The 20,988-nt window shown below is 46.1% G+C and overlaps 1 protein-coding gene across 7 annotated transcripts in view; it reads left to right on the top strand.

The window, feature by feature from the left end:
- The window catches only part of NCALD (neurocalcin delta), a 408,716-nt gene that overhangs the window by 374,232 nt on the left and 13,496 nt on the right, over positions 1 to 20,988 (top strand). For all 7 annotated transcript variants that reach the window (XM_084751629.1, XM_084751633.1, XM_084751628.1 and 4 more), the window contains one exon: positions 12,620 to 13,016. In XM_084751629.1, coding sequence (XP_084607755.1) covers positions 12,639 to 13,016 — 378 coding nt within the window. In that variant the 5' untranslated portion in view covers positions 12,620 to 12,638. The remainder of the gene's footprint in view (positions 1 to 12,619; positions 13,017 to 20,988) is intronic.

The following is a 20,988-nucleotide window of genomic DNA, read 5'->3' on the forward strand; positions in this document are numbered from 1 at the left end:
TCACCCTCCCCCTGGGACCACAGTAGCGTGAATGTGTCACAACTGTTCATTTCTTCATAATTCTCATCCTTGGAGTGAAATCACAGACTTTCAAAGGAAAACATTAATGAAACTTCTATGAATTATATCCCAAACCCCAGCCTCTTGCTACTTCCTTACCCCACGTAGGATTATTTTTATAGAACTATCCCTTCCAAGCCCGGAAGCCATATGCCAAATAAATTTTAAAAATTATGAACTATTCTTGGACTCCATGGGGCCTGGAACCATTTACTAAATGCATGTGTGGCCCCCAGAGGAAATCTAAAATTGGGGAATTGAGCCTCTGGTCCTCCAGCTGCTGGTAAGCTAATTGGCCTGGACAGCTGAAGCCCATCTGTTTGCTGCCCTGGCCTAGGCAGCTCCATGCCCTGCCTGTTGTCACGGCAGTTACCGTGAAGCCAAAGCCTATGGGTTAAAATAAGAATTGTTAGTAATTGAAGTTGAACAGACATTTGTTGGGATCAGTATTCCAAGCGACTCTATCTGGTAGGGCTGTGGCAACCTGGAGAGACTATTGAGGCCTCCGTGTACCCCTAGCCATAGCCCCTATGCAGCTGTCGTCAACTCTGCTAAAGCAGTCAGGTGGCCAAGAGCATGATGGCCCATACCTGTAATCACAGCCGTTGAGGAAGCAGAGGCAAGCAGGTCTCTGTGAGTTCAAGGCTAGCCTGGTCTACAAAGTAAGTCCAGGACAGCCAAGGCTACACAGAGAAACCCTGACTCAAAAAAAACAGCAAACAATGACAAAAAAAGATTTTGTCTGAAGCTCTTGACTTTCAACATTCACACGGCTGCTTTGTTGGGCCAGCTGGATAGTATGTTTAGGCCTGGGCAGTGACCGCCTCATCTAGGGCCTGTCCACTAACTCATTGCCATTTAAGTGGGCAATTAAGAGCACTTCTAACTCCTGGATGTGGATTAGGCAGGAAGTGTGGAGCCAGCCACTAGCTGGTCGACCAGTTGCCAGAAGAAGGGATACCATGAAAAGTTAGCTAATTTCTCTAGTGTGGTTTCAGGGTGAGCATAGTCAGTTTCTCATTTTTAGAGCCTCTTATTCCTTGGATTTTTTTTCCAAAGACAGTTTTTCATCACATGATTCTGGCTGGCTGAGGATTCACTAGTAGACCAAGCTGAACGCACAGAGACTCCCCTGCCTCTGTGTCCTGAGTGCTGGTTAAAGGCATGCGCCCCCAAACACAAGTCGTTAAATGCTTTACAGCCAGTCACATTGTTGCTTCCACCTTATCTGATGGAAGTCTCAGTCAAACCTAACTACATCCAAAAGTGCTTCATGGAAAATTCTAGCAACAAATAATTCAATGACCTTTATTCCAGTACAATAATGGTTTTATTTTCTTGTAAGTTATTGTTAATCTCTTGTGCCCAACTTATAATTAAACATTATCATCTCTATCTATCTGTCTGTCTGTCTATCTATTCATGTAAGAAAAACAGCATTGCTATGTATGGGGTTGGCACTCTCTGTGAATTTAGACATCCACACAGGATCTCAGAACATATTCCATGCAGACAGCAGTGAACTACCAAAATGATGCAATCTTTGGTGGTGAGCTTAGCTAAAAGTAATGTCTTTTTAGGTTAAGAGGTAGGAGAAATATTGTTAGACAATGCCATGTTTTGATTTTTTTTAAACCAAAAATACATGTTTTATTGACATTGCTGTAAAAAGTAACACTTTGAAAAGAGCCCAAGGCCAATCCTTCCCTAGCCTACAATTCATATACTGTAGAACAAGGTCTCCAAGGTCTTGGAAACTGTAACCTCTGAGCTCGCCCAAAGCAATCCTGGGCCTCTTCTCATGTCATAGGGGACAAAAAAAGAAAGAATAGTCTGTCAAACCAGCAGCTCAACAGCATTTTCTGTGACAGTTCAGTTGATGCCCTAACCCAGTCACCTCACGCAGAGAAAAGTGGGTGCAAGTGTGTGAACATCAAATAGGAAGTGTGAGACATTCTCCAGGCAAAGTCACTTCAGTGTAAGCAGTGGCTTTGTACAGTTGTTCAAATGACTTCTACAGGCCACTTAAATTTTCTTTCTTTCTTATCATTTCTAGATAGGTGTGTGCCTGTGTGAATTTCTGTGTACCACCTGTGGGCAGGAATCCATAGAAGCCAGAAGAGGGCATCAGATCCCCTGGAACTGGAGTTATAGAGAGTTGTGAGCTGCCATTTCAGTGCTAGGAACTGAACCTGGGTCCTCTGCAAGAGCAGCAAGCTCTTTTAACTGTTACGCCATCTTTCTAACCTCTTCCTCAAGCTATGAGTCCTATGCCCATACCACAAGCTAGAGAGAGGTTCAGAAAAATACAGTGCAGTAATTCAGTCCCCCTCTCATATCGCACTTCTCCCTTGATGTACTGCTGTCTCATGCCCTAATCTGCCTGGGTTTGTGTGTTGGTTTGGGTGGTCGCCTGTCACACTCCACTGGTTTTGCTGAAGGGAATTTCTGAAGCAGCAGAGGTCCCTAGGGTTCTGGCTGAGTGATGCTTTTCCTCAGTACCAATCACAGACAGACAACCTAGAAATGAGTCTGTGGATTTCAACCATCAGTCCAACCCAGGCATCTAAAACAAGTCATGGTAAAGAACACACCCATAACGTCTGTAATTGTCTTTGTGACAGTTTCCTAGTTGTGGTTTTGTAGCTGAAACAGAAGAGTCGAGGCAATGCTTAGTGGACAGGGTGACGCTCCCCACACAAGGCAGACATCTTAATCACCTCTTCTCTTCTGGGGACTGCCGAGGGTTCTGTGTTTTTAACTGCAGCAGACCTGACCTCAGCCGCAAGCACCTTGTAAATTCCATTTTAGGAGACCGCAGTGTAGCTTACATTGAGACTTGTCCTCCAAAGTTAGCCAGGCTGTCTAGGGTAAGTTATGGGCTTTTCCCTGGAAAATCTAATTCTGGGAGCTGAGGAATGAAGCTACAGAGTTTTCAAAACCTTTTGGGGAATCACAGAAGGGCAAGGCTTCCCTCTTCCCTCCACAGATGCAGAAAGGGAAGAAGGGAGGTCATGCCCTCTGAAAGAGCATCCACCATCGCCTTTAGTGGAGGTGTGGTGGGTTTCAGTTTGGTTTGGTTTGAGTTGTGATGTCTTTTCTTTTTTGATGGAGGGATGGCTGTGCACGCCAGACTTTTAGGTCTGGTTCTGTGTTGATAATTTGGTATCTCCTCATGTTTTTTTTTCTTTTCCTCCTATGACCAAAATCTTTACTTCCTTTTTTCTTTTCTTTTTTTTTTTTTTCCTCCACCTTGGAAGACTGGGTGTGGCCCAAAATAAGTTAAGAAATCCAACATTGCCCTTCTTGGAGTGAACTATTGAAAACAGGATGCCAGTGTTTAGTGAGGCACCTGAGGGATGCAGGCCTACCTGGGAGAAAGTAGAGCTGAAGCCAAAGTCTTCAAGAAATGAACAAGTTGTCTTGAGTGGAGAGACTGAAGGAAGGAGGCAACCCAGGATCTGCACAGCCTGTGGGCGAGCAGAGAGAGCGCAGAGCATCGTGTGAGGGTGGTGGGGGCCCTGTAGGATTTTGAGAAGACAGGCATGTGGTAGACAGCATTTCAAATTTGAGACCAACATCTCTGCTCCTACACCCCGTCTCAAAACCCAAAGCAAACAAGTGAACTTAGCAAAGGAGAGACGTAGTATGGCTTGTGTTTTCAGAAAGGCACTGTAGGTGCTAAGTGGAGAATAGATGGGGACAGAGGTAAAAAGAAAGGAAGTAAAGGTGAAAAGTAGGGCTCAGGCAAGGAAGACTTAGGTGACCAGGGAGGACCCACTGGTGTCTTTGCTGGGGTGGCAATAAAGATGGTGGGCAAGGTGGATTTGAATTTCTGGTTAGAGAATCAATGTCCCATGCCAAAGGAATTAAAGCAAAAGGAATCACAGGCAATCCTTGTGTCTTGTGATGGGCAACTGGAGGGGGTAGGGGGGTCCTTTGCTGAGATGGAGCAGATTGGGATCTGGGAAAGATGACAAGAGTCGGGAAAGCAGGAACTGCAGTTCTTGTTCATTCTGAGCTTTCAGTGTGCAGCCCTGGCCTGGCCATGAAGGACAGCCGCTGACGGGGGAAGGTCTCTGGCTCTGTATTTCCCGACCCCGCCTTCTCACTCTCCTTTGTTAGCTCCATCCCAGGGTCTACAGCCTGAATGCCAGCGTGCTGAGGACCCAGTCTGCAGGCACATTGCCTCTGGAGACTGAAGGAGTCCTTGGCTGTAAGCTCTGTATACAAAATGGCTCCAGACTTCTAGGTACTCAGCTGCCTGTTTCCTACAACTGCGTGTGTAATAAACATCTTGGGATTACCACGTGCCCTGACTCAGCCCGGAACTCTGTTTCTGTATTTTTTCCGTGTGTGTGTGTGTGTGTGTGTGTGTGTGTGTGTGTGTGTGTGTCTTTTCTACCTTACAACCAGGGACTCTACCGTCAAGCTGTGCCTGGAATCCAGGCACCTGTCCCTTCCACTGCTGTGACCACCCTGTTTCTAGCCATCACTGCCCGTGTCTGGATCACCGCAGGGCTAGCATGGCACTTTGTTGGAGCCGCCAGTGGTAAACAGAGACTTTTATAAGCTGAAAGCTTAGGCCTTTAGCTGGACAGACTCCCAGCTACTGTCTAGACGTGACCAACTATTCTTGCCTACCACCGAGCACGCAGCTACCTCTCTGCTCCACTCTGGTCGGTCTCTTCTCTTCCGTGTCCGTTCTGAATCCTTGCTTGCTGTCTTCTCCCAGTGGTCCTCTCTCCCGGAAGTTCTGCCCTCCACTTCCTGGTCCAGGTATTTGTCATTAGCTCATTATTATAACCAATCAGCAGGAAGACAGCACTTGAACATCTTTTAGATTCCCTCCAGGCAAGTGAGGAAGGACGGACATTTATAAAATAGGAAACCTGGTGATGGGCCGTAGAAACGGCAGTGCCAATGTCCTACTAGCACTTAGCTTTCTGCCTGTACAGAGTTAACAACTGAAAATACCGAGGCACTCCTCACACAATGGGATGGACAATTACCCCAACACACTGATCTCCCTCGATCCCCTCCCCCCCTTTAGCTTGTCTCAGCACAACAGCCACAGCAGCGGCCTGGTGGCCCCACTGTTCCATTTCTCGCCCACTCATGCCCTCCACTCGGGCACATTCTAGGTCATGCTGTGGAGGCCCCGAGTTCAGAACAATGTTGCCAGCTGGTCTCATCCACCCACGGTGACCTCCTCACCGCTCTGCTCTGGCCCGTGGCACTTTCTCAGCGAGGCCTTCTTTGGCTTCTTATTCAGACTTCTAACTCCTGGCACTGCCCACCCTTTCCTCTTTATCTTTCCTATGGCACGTGGGCACCCAACATTTTGCTTGCTGTCCTTGTTTCCTGTACGTCCCTTGCCGTTGACTGTAAATGCCATAAAAGGATCTTTGCCTAAAGCTTTGTGCCCTGACGGATCCACAGAATGTAGAGTCCCGTGTCTCTCCCGACAGACACTTGGTACCTATTTGTGGCATAGAGCATACAATAGAAGACTGCTCACTCTCTCATCCACTTCCTTCTAACTTTCTATCAAGCTGATAAAAATTTCTGCGCATGCTTTGTTCATAATAAAATATAGGGCAGAGTGTAAAGCCAGTGGACAGCAGTCAAGCCTCACACTTTGGCTTCTCAGTGAGTGATCCCTGTGGCTTAGGTCAGGTCAATTAGTCTCTCCGAGCTTTAATCTCTTTGCTAATAAGACATAAGACGGAGAGAGCCTGCCTGCCTATCACAGATGGCTCATGCGCAGATTCAGCAGCGTAGTGCGTGAAGGACCATTGCCTTAGGCTTTTCTTTTGCTAAACAAAATATCTGGGCCTGTATTCACACAGAAACGACGTTTATTTACTTCATAGTTTTAGAGGTAGGGAGACCATGATTAGGGGGGTCTGTCTGTTTGACCTCTGGTGTGGGCATGCGGATCATATCACAACATGGTAGGAGCACATATGACAGAAAGAGAGGTCGCGTCGCAAGATAGGAAAGCAAGTATCTGGGAAGGGGCTCTTTTGTGATAACCCACTGTCCCAAGAACTAATCATGAGACTCACCCCATTTTACAAGGCAGCATTACATCATTTGTAATGGAAGAACCCCATAGCCTACGTATCTCCTACAGGGCCTCACTTTCTTTTTTAAATTATTATTATTATAATTTATTCAGATTACACCTTGAGTGTTATCTCCTAGCTTGTGTCTTCCCATTCCTACCCTCACTCCCTCTTCCGCCCTATTTCCCTCCCCTAGACCTCTGACAGAAAGGGTCATCCCCCTCCCCACCATATGACCATAGCCTATCAGGTCTCAGCCAGATAGCCTGCACCCCCCTTCCCCTGTGTGCCCCCAGGCCTCCCCACCAAGGGAAAGTGATGAAATCAGGAGGAGCAGAGTTCATGTCAAAGGCAGTCCCAGCTCTCCCCTCAACTGTGGAGAATGAGCAATCCATTGGCTAGATCTGAACAGGGGGTCTAGGTTTGGGCCTCACTTCTTAGTGGCTCTTGCATTTCAGCACCACTGGGAGACCAAGCTTGTAACACACCAGTCTTTGGGGTTACTATGAAAATCATTTCTAACTCAATACTAACACTTGATCATCATGTCAGTGCAATGTGAGCCTGCACTATTGAATTCATTTCACTTAGGTGCACCCCCAAATTAAGTGATTTGCTCAACAATTAAACAGCAGAGCTAGCCTTTGAACCCAAGCACTTTCTTAAAAAAAAAAAAAAACTAAAAAAAAACTTTATTTAATTTCTGTGTGTATATGTGTGTGTGTGGAGGTGTCCATGGCAGATCTCTTAGGGCCAGAGCTAAAGGCAATTGTGAGCCTCCCGGTGTGGAACCTGGGCTGTGGGAACTGAACTTAGGTCGTCTGAAGGAGCAGGACACGCTGTGTCTGGGCGAACCAGCTCTCCAGCGCCTTCTTGTCCTCCCATTATGTTCAAAATCAATTCGTGACTGTGGGAATCGATGAAGAGGATTTGACCTGAGGTGAAACTTTGGCTTCTGCACTGATTTTTTTCCCCCTGACTGGTAATTAATGCAGTATTTCTTCCCTGGTGTTATTCTCTGTGCCCTTCCCTCGATTGAGATAGGCACACAGTCTTGTTTTCCAAAAGAAAAACGTTCAGGCCTTCCCCCTCTCTACCCAGGGAAGGAAAGCCTATCACGGCTCTCTCAGGCTTTCGTTGTGTGTCCAGCCAAGCTAGCGCAGATGGCTTCATCAAGTCCAGACACCAGTCCTCAGCCAAGCATTTGTTGACAGCTACAGAAATGAATACTGGACAAAGCTGCAAACACCCCGTTTCCCAAACAACCTAACTTATGCTGGTTTCTTTGTTTGTGTTACGGTCTTTCTGTGCTAATGAGTTTGTGAATGTTGGTTTAATTGGTGTTTACTGAAAAATAGCTGCGCACAGGTCAGTCTTGTGAGAGACTTAGCCAAGATGTTGAGGAAATCTGTTCCTTGTACAAAACAGCTAATACGTGAGAAGTACTCTTTCAAGGCTGGGAAAGGACACTGAGTTGGTTTTAAAGAGATAGAGCACTGATTCTACAGGAATAGAAACCATTCTTTGAACAGGTAGATTTAAATATTAGAACAGCAATCCCCCTCCTTCCTCCGGCACGGGATGATTTGCATATGGCAACTGTGAGGGTGGCGAGCTGACTGGATACCACACCCAAGAGCTGAAGTCCAAGAGCTCCTGAAAGGAGACCTTGAAATCACTGGAAAGCTTCATTGAGTGGTTTGGCTCTCTGCAAGCCTATGCATTATGTATCAAGTTTTGTTTCTGAATTCTGGCCTCAGGCAAATCGCCAACCTAGTGACCAAACGAGGGCTTTAACATTCCCATAAACCCTTCCCTGTCCTTGGGAGGATTTTCACTTCCAGAAGAGGGAAGTGAATGTTATTGGAGTGTTCAGTTTATAAATTCAATCTTTTGTAAGTTAATTTGTAAGTTAATTTATTTTTCAGTTTTTATTTTTATTTTTTGTATAAGTGGGCTTTGCTTGACTTCACATTCTCAGGGACCTCTGGATGAGGCCTCCTTGCAGCTATCACGGCTCATGCTAATAGAAGGAAAGTCCTTTTCCACCTGCCCCTCAGAGGGAGTGCCAAAGCTCTGCACTGGAGGTCCCAGTGCTCTGCACAGTAGGGCAAGTCGTTAACAATAATGTATTGTGTGTTTCAAAATAGCCAGGAAGGAAGATAAATGCGTTTGAGATGATGCATATGTTAATTAGCCCTTTTAATCATCACACTAGGTATGCACCTATAAAAACATCACATTGTAAGCCACATATGTACAACTGTTATGTGTCAATTACAAAGAAAATAAAACTTGGGAAAGTCAAAACCAACCAATCAGGTGACTAATAAACATCACTCTTATTTCCTGATCTATGGATTTTACAAACTAAATGTGAACACTGTGAGCCACAAATGCTGCCCTGTAGGGATTTCTTGAGTGAGGGACTCAGAAACAGTTCGCAGTCTCAGAGGCCCTGAGACCAAGTTGTAACTCCAATCACCTGGTGGTTTCTAATGTGACAAATAGCATTGGAAAGCCAGTATGCCTTCTGGCAGAGCCTCATCCACCAAAACTAGCCTGTGTGTCCGTCCAGTAATTAGCCATCTTTCTGTCTACCAGTGATGTTTTTCCCTCTTGTTCTTCTGGCCTTAGCTCACAGTCTGTCCTGGGGGAGGGGGGGATGGGCCCTCGTGAAGCTAAGCCTGACTTCCCTTAAGATCTGCCTGCTTGAGAAGACAGCAGCAAGACAGACAGATGTAAATGATGAATTTCCCAAAGTGGAAAGTCAGAGTCAGGATTAAAATTGGGCTGAAGAGAAGGGAGCCCTTCTGTGTGAAGGGGTGTATACGGACTACAAGTCCTACTTAGCCTTGACAGTCACCCCAAGTGGCCTAGAGCGATTGGAGGAGGAATTGCCTATATCAGATTAGCCTGTGGGTGTATCTTTGGAGGATGTCTTGATTGCTGATTGATGTAGGAGGCCTAGACCACTGTGGGCGGCACCATTCTCTAAGCTCTCGTGGTTTGAGCCTTCATGAAAGCCAGCAAACAGCATTCCTTCATGGTTCTTGCCTCACGTTCCTCCTTAAGTTCCTCCCCTGGTTTTCCCTCAGTGATGGACTCCTTTCCTCCTCTAAGTTGATTTTTGTTTGAGAGTTTTATCACAATCACAGGAAGGAAACTAGGACACTACACAATGGCCTGAAAGTCCATGACTGAAGTCAGGCATTACCACCTCTAAGGCGTGCCCTGCCCCCTCATAGATCCCCCCCATGCTCCCTACCCCACCACCTCGGGTGTCCCTCTTCCATGCGTCACCCCACTGCACTCACTCTTCTGACACCATGGGTCCCCCTGCTGCCAGCACCACCCCTGCCACCCCTGTGACCTATGGCTGAGTGTGCTAAGGGAAAGGTCACATCTTCCTCTTGGCATCCACGTCTCCAGAAGTCTGAGAATGGCTACAGCTATGCCCCTGTCCTCACCAAAGACATCTTCCTTCCTTCACCATGTGAAGAAACTGGTAGCACAAGACTGTGCCCTTCTGTTTCACAAGTCAAACCAGGGCTAGGGAGATAGCTCAGCAGCCGAGAGCACTTGCTGTACAATCATGAGGTCCACGGTTCAGACCCAAGCATCTATATGCAATCAGTGTGCATCCAGTGCAGAGCTGTAACCCCAGCTCGGAGGGAGGTGGAGAAAAGAGGATTGCTGGAACTTGCTGACCTGTTTCCTGCCAAGAAAACCTGGACCCCAGATCCAGGGAGAGACCCTTTCTCAAAGAAATAGGTGACAGGTTGTAGCAAAGAATGTGTGATGCCTTCATTTGGCCTCCATGTTATGCACACAGATAACACATACTCAAACATACACGTACACATTAGTGAATAAATCCTTTTTTCATAGAAAAATATGAAAAAGTACAAATACTCCTTAATTAATGATGGGGACAAATCCCGCTAAACACATGTAAGTTGTAATTTTGTGATTTGTGTTGAAAATGCACCGAATACATCTCACCTGCCCACCATCCCGTGCCATCCCACCATCCCGTGCCATCCCACCATCCCGTGCCATCCCACCATCCTGTGCCATCCCGCCATCCCGTGCCATCCCACCATCCCGTGCCATCCCGCCATCCCGTCATCCCGTGCCATCCCACCATCCCGTGCCATCCCACCATCCCGTGCCATCCCACCATCCCGTGCCATCCCACCATCCCGTGCCATCCCGCCATCCCGTGCCATCCCACCATCCCGTGCCATCCCGCCATCCCGCCATCCAGCCCCACTGTAGAGCAGAGCTGACTGTAGGCCAAGACTTCCCATGAGATCCCTCAAGGGAATATGGAGGATGTGAACAACTTGGTGACAGGTAGAAGAAGGTTTCTGAACACTGAAAATGAATTCAGAGTCTGGTAAGGTGGCTCGGGCCTTCAAAGTACTCACTGCTCTTACAGAGGATCCCAGTTCAGTTCCCAGCACCCACCGGTCAGTTCGTATCCGTCCATGATTCAACTTCCAGAGTCCAATACCCTCTCTGACCTCAGGCACCAAGCACACATGGGTGCACTGATACACATTATGCCCGCAAAACTCTCAAGCATTTAAATAAATCTAAAAGTAAACTTTAATTAACTCATAATCAAGCACATAATGAATCTGAAATGTTTCTGGTGGAGCTTGCTTGAGTCGCCTCATAGAACTCCTCTGTAGCATTGGCTCCGAAGCCACAATGTGCACACGTTGCACCCACACACCACACAAGGCCCACGAAGGCTGCCTGAAGCTGCTCATCTCAGACTCAAGACTATTCTCGTTATGAGCTACAAGGTGTCTGCTCTGTATGCACAGGTTTTCACTCTGGTGAAAACAGAATGGTTTAATCACAGGAAACTGTCACCCTCTGTCATCTTTCCTCATATTCATCTGGAATCAGTGTAGCTCTGGACTAGATTGTGTAAGAAAAGCAAACACAGCAATTCTATTAGGCAGTTTTGCTGTTGCTTTTAACACATGTGAAGGGTATACATTTATAAAAGATTCGTTTTAAAATAATTTCTGAACCAGGCACAGTGGCATACACCTTGGATCCCAGCACTCAGGAGGTAGAGTCAGGCAGATCTCTGTGAGTTCAAGGCCAGCTTGGTCTACAAAGTGAGTCCAGGACAGCTAAGACTACACAGAGAAATGCTGTCTCAAAAAAAAAAAAAAAAAACCACACACACAAAAACAAAAAACATAACAAAACACACACACACACACATACACAAAACCATCCAAACAAAAACCTAATTTCTGGGGTTTATTGTCAGAAAATAAAATTTCCTTGAGCAAGTCACAAGTGAGAGGCCCTCTGAAGATTGTCTGCGCCTCGCTGTGGTTGTGCAGTCCACAGGGCTGAGGCTCAGCTGCTGCTTTGTAACTGAGAGAGGACAGAAGCCAATGTCACTGGCCTAGACACTGACCCAGATGCAGTGCCTGCTGAGTGTATTTCACTTCTGTACCACTGTCAAGTTGAAGACATAGTTAGTCTGGGAACTCTCTATTAATAACATATTTAAATAAGTCCACACACACATACAGTCTGGACGGACACACACTGAAATGCTAGCTGCACTTATTTCAATGGTTAGGGTCAGGAAGATGCTAGTATTTTCTACACGAGTCACTGCAGTATTTTATCGTTGGCTTGTGGACATGAGCTACCATTAGGATAGGAACATACAAGGTTATATGCAATTTTAAAAAGTGAACTTTGACCTGTTTCCTAAGCCGTAATCATAGGACATGAACAGCTTTCTGAAGTGTCATCATCTTTACCATCTAAACCTAACTCAGGGATGCCCTCTGTTTCTTACTGAGTGGCTGGGTGGAGGGCACGGTGTTTCCACTTCCCTTCTTTCTTCACTTAGAGTGTCCAGTTACATGAGGCACACTTCATGTGGAAGCAAAGTGGCAATGAAGCATGCTAAGATATCTCTCTCTCCCTCCCCCCCCCCTCTCCCTCTCCTATTCCTTTAGTTCTACTTACAGGATTTGAAATTAGACCTTTAGTTTTCTTAAAGCTACACTTGGTGTCTTGGAAATTGATAAGCCAAGAACAAATCACCTGCCTTCCTTCCATCTGTCTCCTATTTGACCGTCCATTTGTCCACCTGACCATCCACCCATCCATCCACCCATCCACCCATCCATCCATCCATCCATCCACCCATCCATCCACCCATCCACCCATCCATCCATCCATCCATCCATCCATCCACCCATCCATCCATCCATCCATCTATCCATCCATCTGTCAATCTAGCTCTTGGTTGGTTCTGGTTAGCAACATGGATTTTCCGCATCTTTGACTGGCCTGGTTTTCCATCGTTTTGTTTAGCTGCTTGGGCTGGTATAGTTTGTTCGGGGTTCCCTCTTCCCAAGAACCATTACCAGATGATCACGAGACCCTAAAGGGCAACTCTTGAAAAATATGATATGTTTTCTTTCTCTCTGCAGTTGAACTTTTGCCACCAGAATGGGGAAACAGAACAGCAAGCTGCGCCCCGAGGTCATGCAGGACTTACTGGAAAGCACAGACTTCACGGAGCATGAGATCCAGGAGTGGTACAAAGGCTTCCTGAGAGACTGCCCCAGCGGACACTTATCAATGGAGGAGTTTAAGAAAATCTATGGGAACTTTTTCCCTTATGGGGATGCCTCCAAGTTTGCAGAGCACGTCTTCCGCACCTTCGATGCGAACGGGGATGGGACGATAGACTTTAGAGAGTTCATCATAGCCCTGAGCGTGACGTCGAGGGGCAAGCTGGAACAGAAGCTGAAGTGGGCCTTCAGCATGTACGACCTGGACGGTAATGGCTACATCAGCAAGGCAGAAATGCTGGAGATCGTACAGGTAGGAACCCTGCCCTGAGAAAGAAAGAGGCTCGTGTTACAAGGCCCAGAAGGCACCCGGGAGGACATAGAACTGAGTGTGTGATCTGCCATGTTACTGGGCCAGTTAATTTGGCCCATTTGGTGCTTTAAAAAAACAACAACTAAATTTGGGGGCTGGAGAGATGGCTCAGTGGTTAAGAGCACTGACTGTTCTTCCAGAGGACCCGGGTTCAATTCCCAGCACCCACATGGCAGCTCACAACTGTCTGTAACTCCAAGATCTGATACCTTCACACAGATATACATGCAGGCAAAACACTAATGCACATACAGTAAAAGTAAATAAATTATTTTTAATTAATTAATTATCTAAATTTGAATTTGCACGCACAGAAATTGCATAAGCATCTACATTGGTTGGAATCTCTTGAAAACTCAGCAGCCCCAGCTCTACTGCCCGCACAGTCTGCCTGTTAGCCGTTACCCGTGCTTTGGGGTAACTCCGACAGGGCTCTCCTGTTGGCCATCCTTGCTACAGTCTTCCCATTGGGCAATAGAACAACCTGCTCAGACATGGCGCCTTCTGAGGTTGTATTAGTAATGAGGCCTTGGCTTGGGTGCCCACATGCATTTTTCAGGGACTGCTCCTGTAGCTTTGGTCAACAGTCAACACAAGCAGTGTCTTTATACAAGTAAAAGGAAACTGCCCAGTCATGAAGTTGTTTTAAGATTAGACATAACTCTCCGTGTTAAAGTCTGTCTTAGTCACTATTTGGTTGCTGTGAAGAGATGCTGTGACCAAAGCAACTCTTACAGAAGAAAGTATTTAATTGGGGGCTTGCTTACAGTTTTTGGAAGGTCAGTCCATGACCATCATGGTAGGAAACGGACAGGCATAGGTAGCACTAGGGCAGTAGCTGAGAGTTTTACATTCTAACTGATAGGCAGCAGACAGAAAAAGGGAGGAAGGGAGGAAGGGAGGGAGGGAGGGAGGAAAGGAGGGAAGGAAGGGAGAGAGAGAGACAGAGAGAGATAGAGAGAGACAGAGAGACAGAGAGACAGAGAGACAGAGAAACTGGACGCAATATGGGCTTTTGAACTCTCAGAGCCTACCCAAGTGACACAGCACCTCCTAAAACTTTCTAAACAGTTCCACTGACTGTGGACCAAGATTTCCAGTATATGAACCTACGGGTGCCATTGTATTTAAACCACCACAAATGCCTAGCCCAGGGCCAACCACATAGTAAAGATCATCGTCATTAATTTATAGCTTTGTAGACTCTTGAACAAACGCAGGCTCTGGACTTGAAGCTCTGTCCCATCCAGGATGCAAGTAGAGAGAGAGCTTCATTGTTTTACTAAGAGACGCTGCTCCTGACCTCCCTGAATCACACATTTCGAGTACATTCAGTGACACAAACGGGAGAAAGTGATGTTGGTAGGCTAGTGGCCATGGCAGCTTGCTAAGCAGTTCGTAGGACCCAGAGATGAGTGTTGGCTCTGTTTATTAACAATTAAACTTTATTAAACAACCCAACTATCATATACAAGAAGGAAAAAAGGGTTAAAGGGACAGAATAGTAAACCTTCTGGAATCCGTTCCGCAGGACGGGTCCTTAGGTGTCTCTGTCCCGCGAGCTGGTCCGGTCCCTTTCTCTCTCCGCGCACCCTGCTCGCCTTCACCTGTTGTTTTTTCTTCTTTTCTCCACCTTCCCAGTCACAAGCAAAGGGCGGTCTCCTTCTCCCTTCGAGGGTCAATTAGGAAAACAATAGCCACGGTGGGGTTCCCAGGTCGGCTTCCTGAATTCCAAGCCCAAGAAGGCTCCAAACAGTCTGTCACAAGGTATTCATGGCTTGCCCCAAGGGTAAAGCCCGCTAAGACTGCTTCCACCTGTGACAAAGCTTAATCTTTCCCACAGATGAGCTCAGGAGATAAATTCAGCACTCAGGAGATGTTAAAAGAACTTCAGCTGCAGGCATTACTAAGCACTAAGTGGATGACAGAGCCAACAGGAGCCAGCTGTCATCCACAGTCTAGGCAGGTGGAAGAAGCTCAGCAGAGAAGCATCTGGCGGCAGATAGGCTCACAGCTCGGAGGTCAAGTCCATCCCAGCACATCTGGGCAGATGTCCTATTGAGAGAGAGAGCTGCTGCCATGAGGCAGTGGTGCCGTGCTGGATGGGGACAAGGAGATGAAAGAACTCAGCTGCTGGTTGGAAGGGTTAGGTGGAGGGTGGCTAGCTTGCAGAGAACCTCAGGGATCATGACAGTGGAAACTGGACAGAGCCAAAAAGACTACTGTAGAGCTGTGACTGAACCTTGCAGGAGGATGGAGGAAGGAGCCTGCATGGCACAGAACAAGCATTGGGAAGATGCAAGAGCAGGGGTCTCAAGTGGCACAGCCTTACCCAGGAATAGCTCTGAGCTCTGCCAAGCACTTCTCTTTTCTGAATGGCCACCAGTCGCTGTCCCTTCCACCGAAGGGCGGTGACACGAAAAGGCTACATCAAAATAATCACTTGGTGATGCAGATCTTAAGCAAAAATAAAGGGCTATCTCCCTTCCCCTGCAAAGGGAGACATCTAATGTAAAAATGGGCAGATAAAGGGGTGGTCTTGAGAAATAGGTCAGTGGTTAAGAACACTGACTGCTGTTCCAGAGGACCTGGGTTCAATTCCCAGCACCCACGTGGCAGCTCACAACTGTCTGTAGCTCCAGTCACAGGAGATACAGTGTCCTCTTCTGGCCTCTAGAAAGCACTGCAAGCACAGGACAAACATGCAGGCAAAAATACCCATACACACACAATAAAATAAAAGTATTAAGAGAAAGGTATCCATTGTCCCATCCTATCCACAAATCTTTTTTCTAATTTTTAAAAAATTTTCTTTGTGGGTGGGATAATTTCTTAAATGATATATTTCTTGATAATTTTTAATGACATATTTCCTGGTCCTCTTACCATGCATTAAAAATATCCAACTAATTTTATAAAGTATATGTAATTTTCTATTTTTCCACTTTCATCTAGCATAGTAACACAAGCAACTCTGTTTATAAAGATGTCTTATAAAATGTTTAATAAAAATAGTCAATGGCTGCATAACAATCCTACAGTATATTAAAATCACTGAATTTTCTACTGTTGAAAATTTAGGCTACTTCTAGTTTTAATTATTAGACAAAATGGCTTATCTTTTTCAAATAAATCAATAAAATTTTCTATATGGGATTTTTAAAATATATTTCTAGGGTTATTTTCTTAGAATAGAATCCCAGTAACCAGGTCAGCATGCTTGAGTATTTCTAAGATCTCTTGGTACGTCCTGTCAAAGTATTTTTCCTAATGCTCCCACAAGCATATGTACGAATCTCCATATCATTTACATCATAGAAATTCTTTATCTTTGCTAGTTTAACAAAAAGTAAAATTTCAAGGTTATCCACTGTGTTCTATTTCTGTAACTATAGCTAGCGCCTCACACAATCGCCTTCCAAGGAAAGTCGCTTTGTTTTGACTTAACAGCTTTGGAGGTTTCAGTCAGATCTGTGGGTCTGGGCCTGTGGTAAGGGTTGGAAGCATGAAGTAGAGGAAAAACCATTCACCTCATGGCCAGAAAGCAACAGAAAGAGGAAGCAACTGAGGTCCCACAGTTTCCTTGAGGACTTACTGTCACCCCAATCACTGGGAGTCGTCCCCAACAGGCCTTGTCTCTTATTGGTGATCTACCACCTCTCTGCAGTGCTACTACTCAGGACCAAAGCTTTAGAGACAGAGCTTCTGGAACACGTGACATCAGTTGTGGCTTTTGTATTAATTAGGCTCTCTGGGTGTTGTGTTTTATGATTTCATCCTGAGAACAGAACAAGGGGCTTCGTGAGCACGTGGCAAACGCTTTCAGTTAGCTACAGCTCGGCCCTTTGTTTTAAATATGAAATATGCGCCACAACAGATATGATACGGAGACATTTATTATATGAGCATGGGAGGGATACCCCAGAGAGGAAAAGGAAGGGAGAGAGAGACAGGGAGAGAAAGAGAGAGAGAGAGAGAGACAGACAGACAGACAGACAGACAGACAGAGACAGAGAGACACTGAGACAGAGACAAAGAGAGGGAGAGGGAGAGAGAGAGAAACAAGAAGAGCACGTGAGGAAAAAGATTGCAGAGAGATGAAGAGGTAAGAGAGAGGGATGAGGTGGGTTTGTTCTTTTATATAATTCTGGGCAGGGCCACGCCTAGTGGCAGGCAGGTAATGACGTCATAGGTTGCTAGGCAGACTGGGGCAGTATGCTAACCCTTTGCTGTATTCTGAGGGCCAGACTCCACCCTTGGAAGAGTGCAAAGGGCTGTTCTTCCTAACAGGAGTCTGAAACAGAAATGCCCGCAATCCACAGTGTTACCCCTAACATTTTTTGCCTGACTTTCCTGGTGGGTTTTGTGCCAAGGCTGAAGGAACCATCAAAGGACATGAGCTTAGAGCAATGGAGGCTCAGCTATGTGCTCACCTGCTGGCCAGAGCTCAGCAAGGACCCTGGCAAGGGCAACAGTGTCCAGCAAGGGCCCAGTGTCCCCCTTGCTTTGGAATGTGGTTTGGAAGGGAAAGTGGGAAACCTGCAGGGACGTGCAGAAGAGGCCAGCGGACACTCAGACCCTGGAGAGCCTTCCGCCATGGTCAGTAGAGAACACAAAGCACATTCCTCACTATAAAGTATCCAGACTGCTCACAGGCCCTCATAAGTGTCCACATCTGAACTTCAGACGTGCCTATGTGACCTTGAAGTTCTTAAGAAGCCTGCCAGCGGAAGACTAAAAACCCATCAAATGTTATACACCCCCATACTCTTAATGGCTAATATTCATAATTGCAAATACCTCAGGCACCCTGAAGTGACTTCAGATCATCAAAGAGATTAAATTAAATCTCAAACCATTTTTATACCAAGCGCTACTTTACAGGCTGACAATTCACATATTCCATCTCATTCTTATGTTAATCCCTATTTTCAATTATCGGGGATGAATTGGAATTCAGTATAGGATCTCACTGAGTGCCACGCTCTTTTTTTTTTTTTAGTCGTTTGTTCCCTTCCTTTTTGAAAGCCTGTGCTCCCTGTCACTGTCACAGAAAGCCCTTTTAGGGATCTTCTTGTCTTTGTCCTGGCTGGTCTGTGCCATTTAGGAAAACATTTATGTACTTTATAGCAGTTGCTTGTCTGCTGAGTTCCAGTGGTGAGTGTGTGTAAGCAGCTGTCAGGAAGCAGTGAGGTGGGGCTGGGTGACCACTGCTGGGAGCACCATAAACAAACCACTGGTCTCACTGCTAAAGGAGCATCAACAACTAAATAGCAGCCCCTGAATGCAGCTCCCCAGCTGGGGCCCCATCCCTCCAAGGCTCAGAAGCTCAAGCCATTTAATGGGGGGTGGGATGCAAAATTATGACCATTTACCTAAAACAGCTAACAGTTGGTCGAGGGTAGGCCAGGATGAAAGTGAGTCTTTGACTGGGCTTTGCATAAAGATGGTGGAATGCTGTTCCGAGATCGCCCACTTGCTGTGCTTAGGTATTTCCTGTGACTTAGCTTTGCTCGGTACAGAACAGCATTTGTGACTAAGAAGAACTAGGATTCATTTGTATTTCCTGTTTTGATTGGTAGGAAAGGCTCGAGTTTACCACACTGCTATGGATTCTGTGTGGTGCCGAAGCTGGCTGAGTTAGTCTCTATGGCTGCTCCAAGCCCACAAATTGGCATCTTATAGTTCTGAAAGTCTGGACTAAAACGAACATGTCCTCAGGGCTGCAGCCCCTTCTGCAGCCATTTGGAGAAAAGACTCCTTATCTTTCCCAGTTTCTGGGAGCCTCTTGCGTTTCCAGGCTTGTGTTCCTAATCAACCGCCTCCTCGGTCAGCTGCAGCCGACTCGGGCTGCTGGCCCTGGGGACTGCTGCTGTCCTTCCCTCTCCCGCTCACGCACTCATTCATGCAGTTATGAATATCAAGCCTCAGTCCCTCGTGCTTTTGCTGGGGCCATGTGTGGAATCTAGGCGCACCCTGCCGTCTCCATCCCTGTGACTAATTCATCCCGTTTTGTGACATCTCTTTACTGGGTCAGGTAAGACAGCACCAGCTTCCAAGCATTAGGATATGGACACACACGGAGGAGCATTGCTCAGTCTACAGAGTACAGGTGTGGCTCTTATTAAATAAAACTATTTATTTTCACTATTTTCGATGTGCTGTCATCTGGATGAACAAGTCAAACCATCTGGGAGTTTGGTGTAGAGCCTTAGATGAACATTTTTCTTCTTTTACATTTATGCGTCTGATTTCCCTTAAGTGACAAATTAAGGATCATGATTTAGGCTGGGTTTTATTATGGTGCTGAAGCACTTCCTTGAGTCTTAAAGCAGGTGGCAACTGTGACCTTCCCCCCTCAGCCGACCCCCCCGACCCCCGCCATACACTAGATTCTCTCCTCTTGGTGGCAACAGTCACTTTATGAGGAAGGAGAATCCTTTCTGCCCTTGTAGTTCCAACCTCTGCCCTGCAGGGGGCAGTCTGAGTGTCCACACACTCTCTGTGGCACAGGCTGGGTATAAGGAAAGGCATCACCAGTCCTCCCACGGGTGCCTAGAACTTGGAGCTGTGGGAGACAGGAGCAACTCTTGGGGGACGGGAACACAGCATCCAGTGCGACAGCAGGACTGTCAGTGGTTAGATGTACAGGTGTCATACTGCATCAGCCTTACATCTGACTGTGAAAGACAAACATAGGCCGCAGCCACCTTCCCCAAAGCAAAGATGAAGACGCATCTTGAGTAAAGTAGGACAATGTCACCTTCTTTTTTTTTTTTTTTTAAGATTTATTTATTTATTAAGTATACAGTGTTTTGCCTATATGTGTGCCTGCAAGCCAGAAGAGGGCACCAGATCTCATTATAGATGGTTGTGAGCCACCATGTGGTTGCTGGGAATTGATCTCAGGACCTTTGGAAGAACAGGCACTGTTCTTAAACCTCTGAGCCATCTCTCCAGCCTGTCATCTTCTTTTTAAAACTGCAATCTCCCTACTCTCCTTTCCTATCTATTATTGGCCCCTTGCAGGTTCCTTAAGAAAAAAATAATTAAACACGAATTTACTTTTGTAATTAGACAGGGGAATGAACAAACCACGTAGTTTCTTCTGGAGTGGGTGCAGTATGTTTTTGTCTATCAAAAGTTTAGTCTGTTGGCTTTTTATCAGCTTTGGAATATTTTTAGTAATTATGCTTTTGAGTCTCTTTCCCCCCTCCTTCAGTCTCTAATTATGGACATACTACACACAACCCAGTAGGGTGCTGCATTGCAGATGGTAAGTTTTCTCCCTTTGATCTTGGGTAACGCCTCATGTCTATATCAGTACTCTGATTTGCCGTCAGTCTCACTGTGTGTATTTTCCACTTCAAACATTGTAGCCTTCACTGCTAGAAATTCAAGTTGAGCTCTTCTTAGTGTCTTCTCCTGTCTAGTTTGGGGCCATAATGGAGCACAGTTTTTCTGCAGCCTTCTGCTAATTGTAATATCTAGGTCAGTTCTAGGCCACTGGATGGAATTTTCTCCTCCCTTCTGTGTGGAGTGATACTGTTTCCCTGCATGACTGCTAATTTTTTATTGGGCACCAAACACTGTGAATTTTACCCTGTTGAGAGCTGGGTATTTTTAAAATATAACTATCCGTATGTCTTGTTCTAAAACGTAGTTAAGTTGCTTGGAAACAGCTTGAACTTTGCGGATCTTACTTTTAAAATCTGATAGGTGACACAGAGCAGAGACCATCAGTTGCTGGGAATTGAACTCAGAATCTCTGGTAGAGCAGCCAGTGCTCTTAACCGCTAGGTCATCTCTCCACCCCCTGCTGTTTTGTTTTGTTTTGTTTTGTTTTGTTTTGTTTTGTTTTAAGTAGACACTCACATACCTCAAAATGAAGTTTGTAACCTTGCCTAAGACA

This window comes from Acomys minous, assembly GCF_964271855.1.
Source record: "Acomys minous genome assembly, chromosome: 12".
Taxonomy (NCBI): Eukaryota; Metazoa; Chordata; class Mammalia; order Rodentia; family Muridae; genus Acomys; species Acomys minous.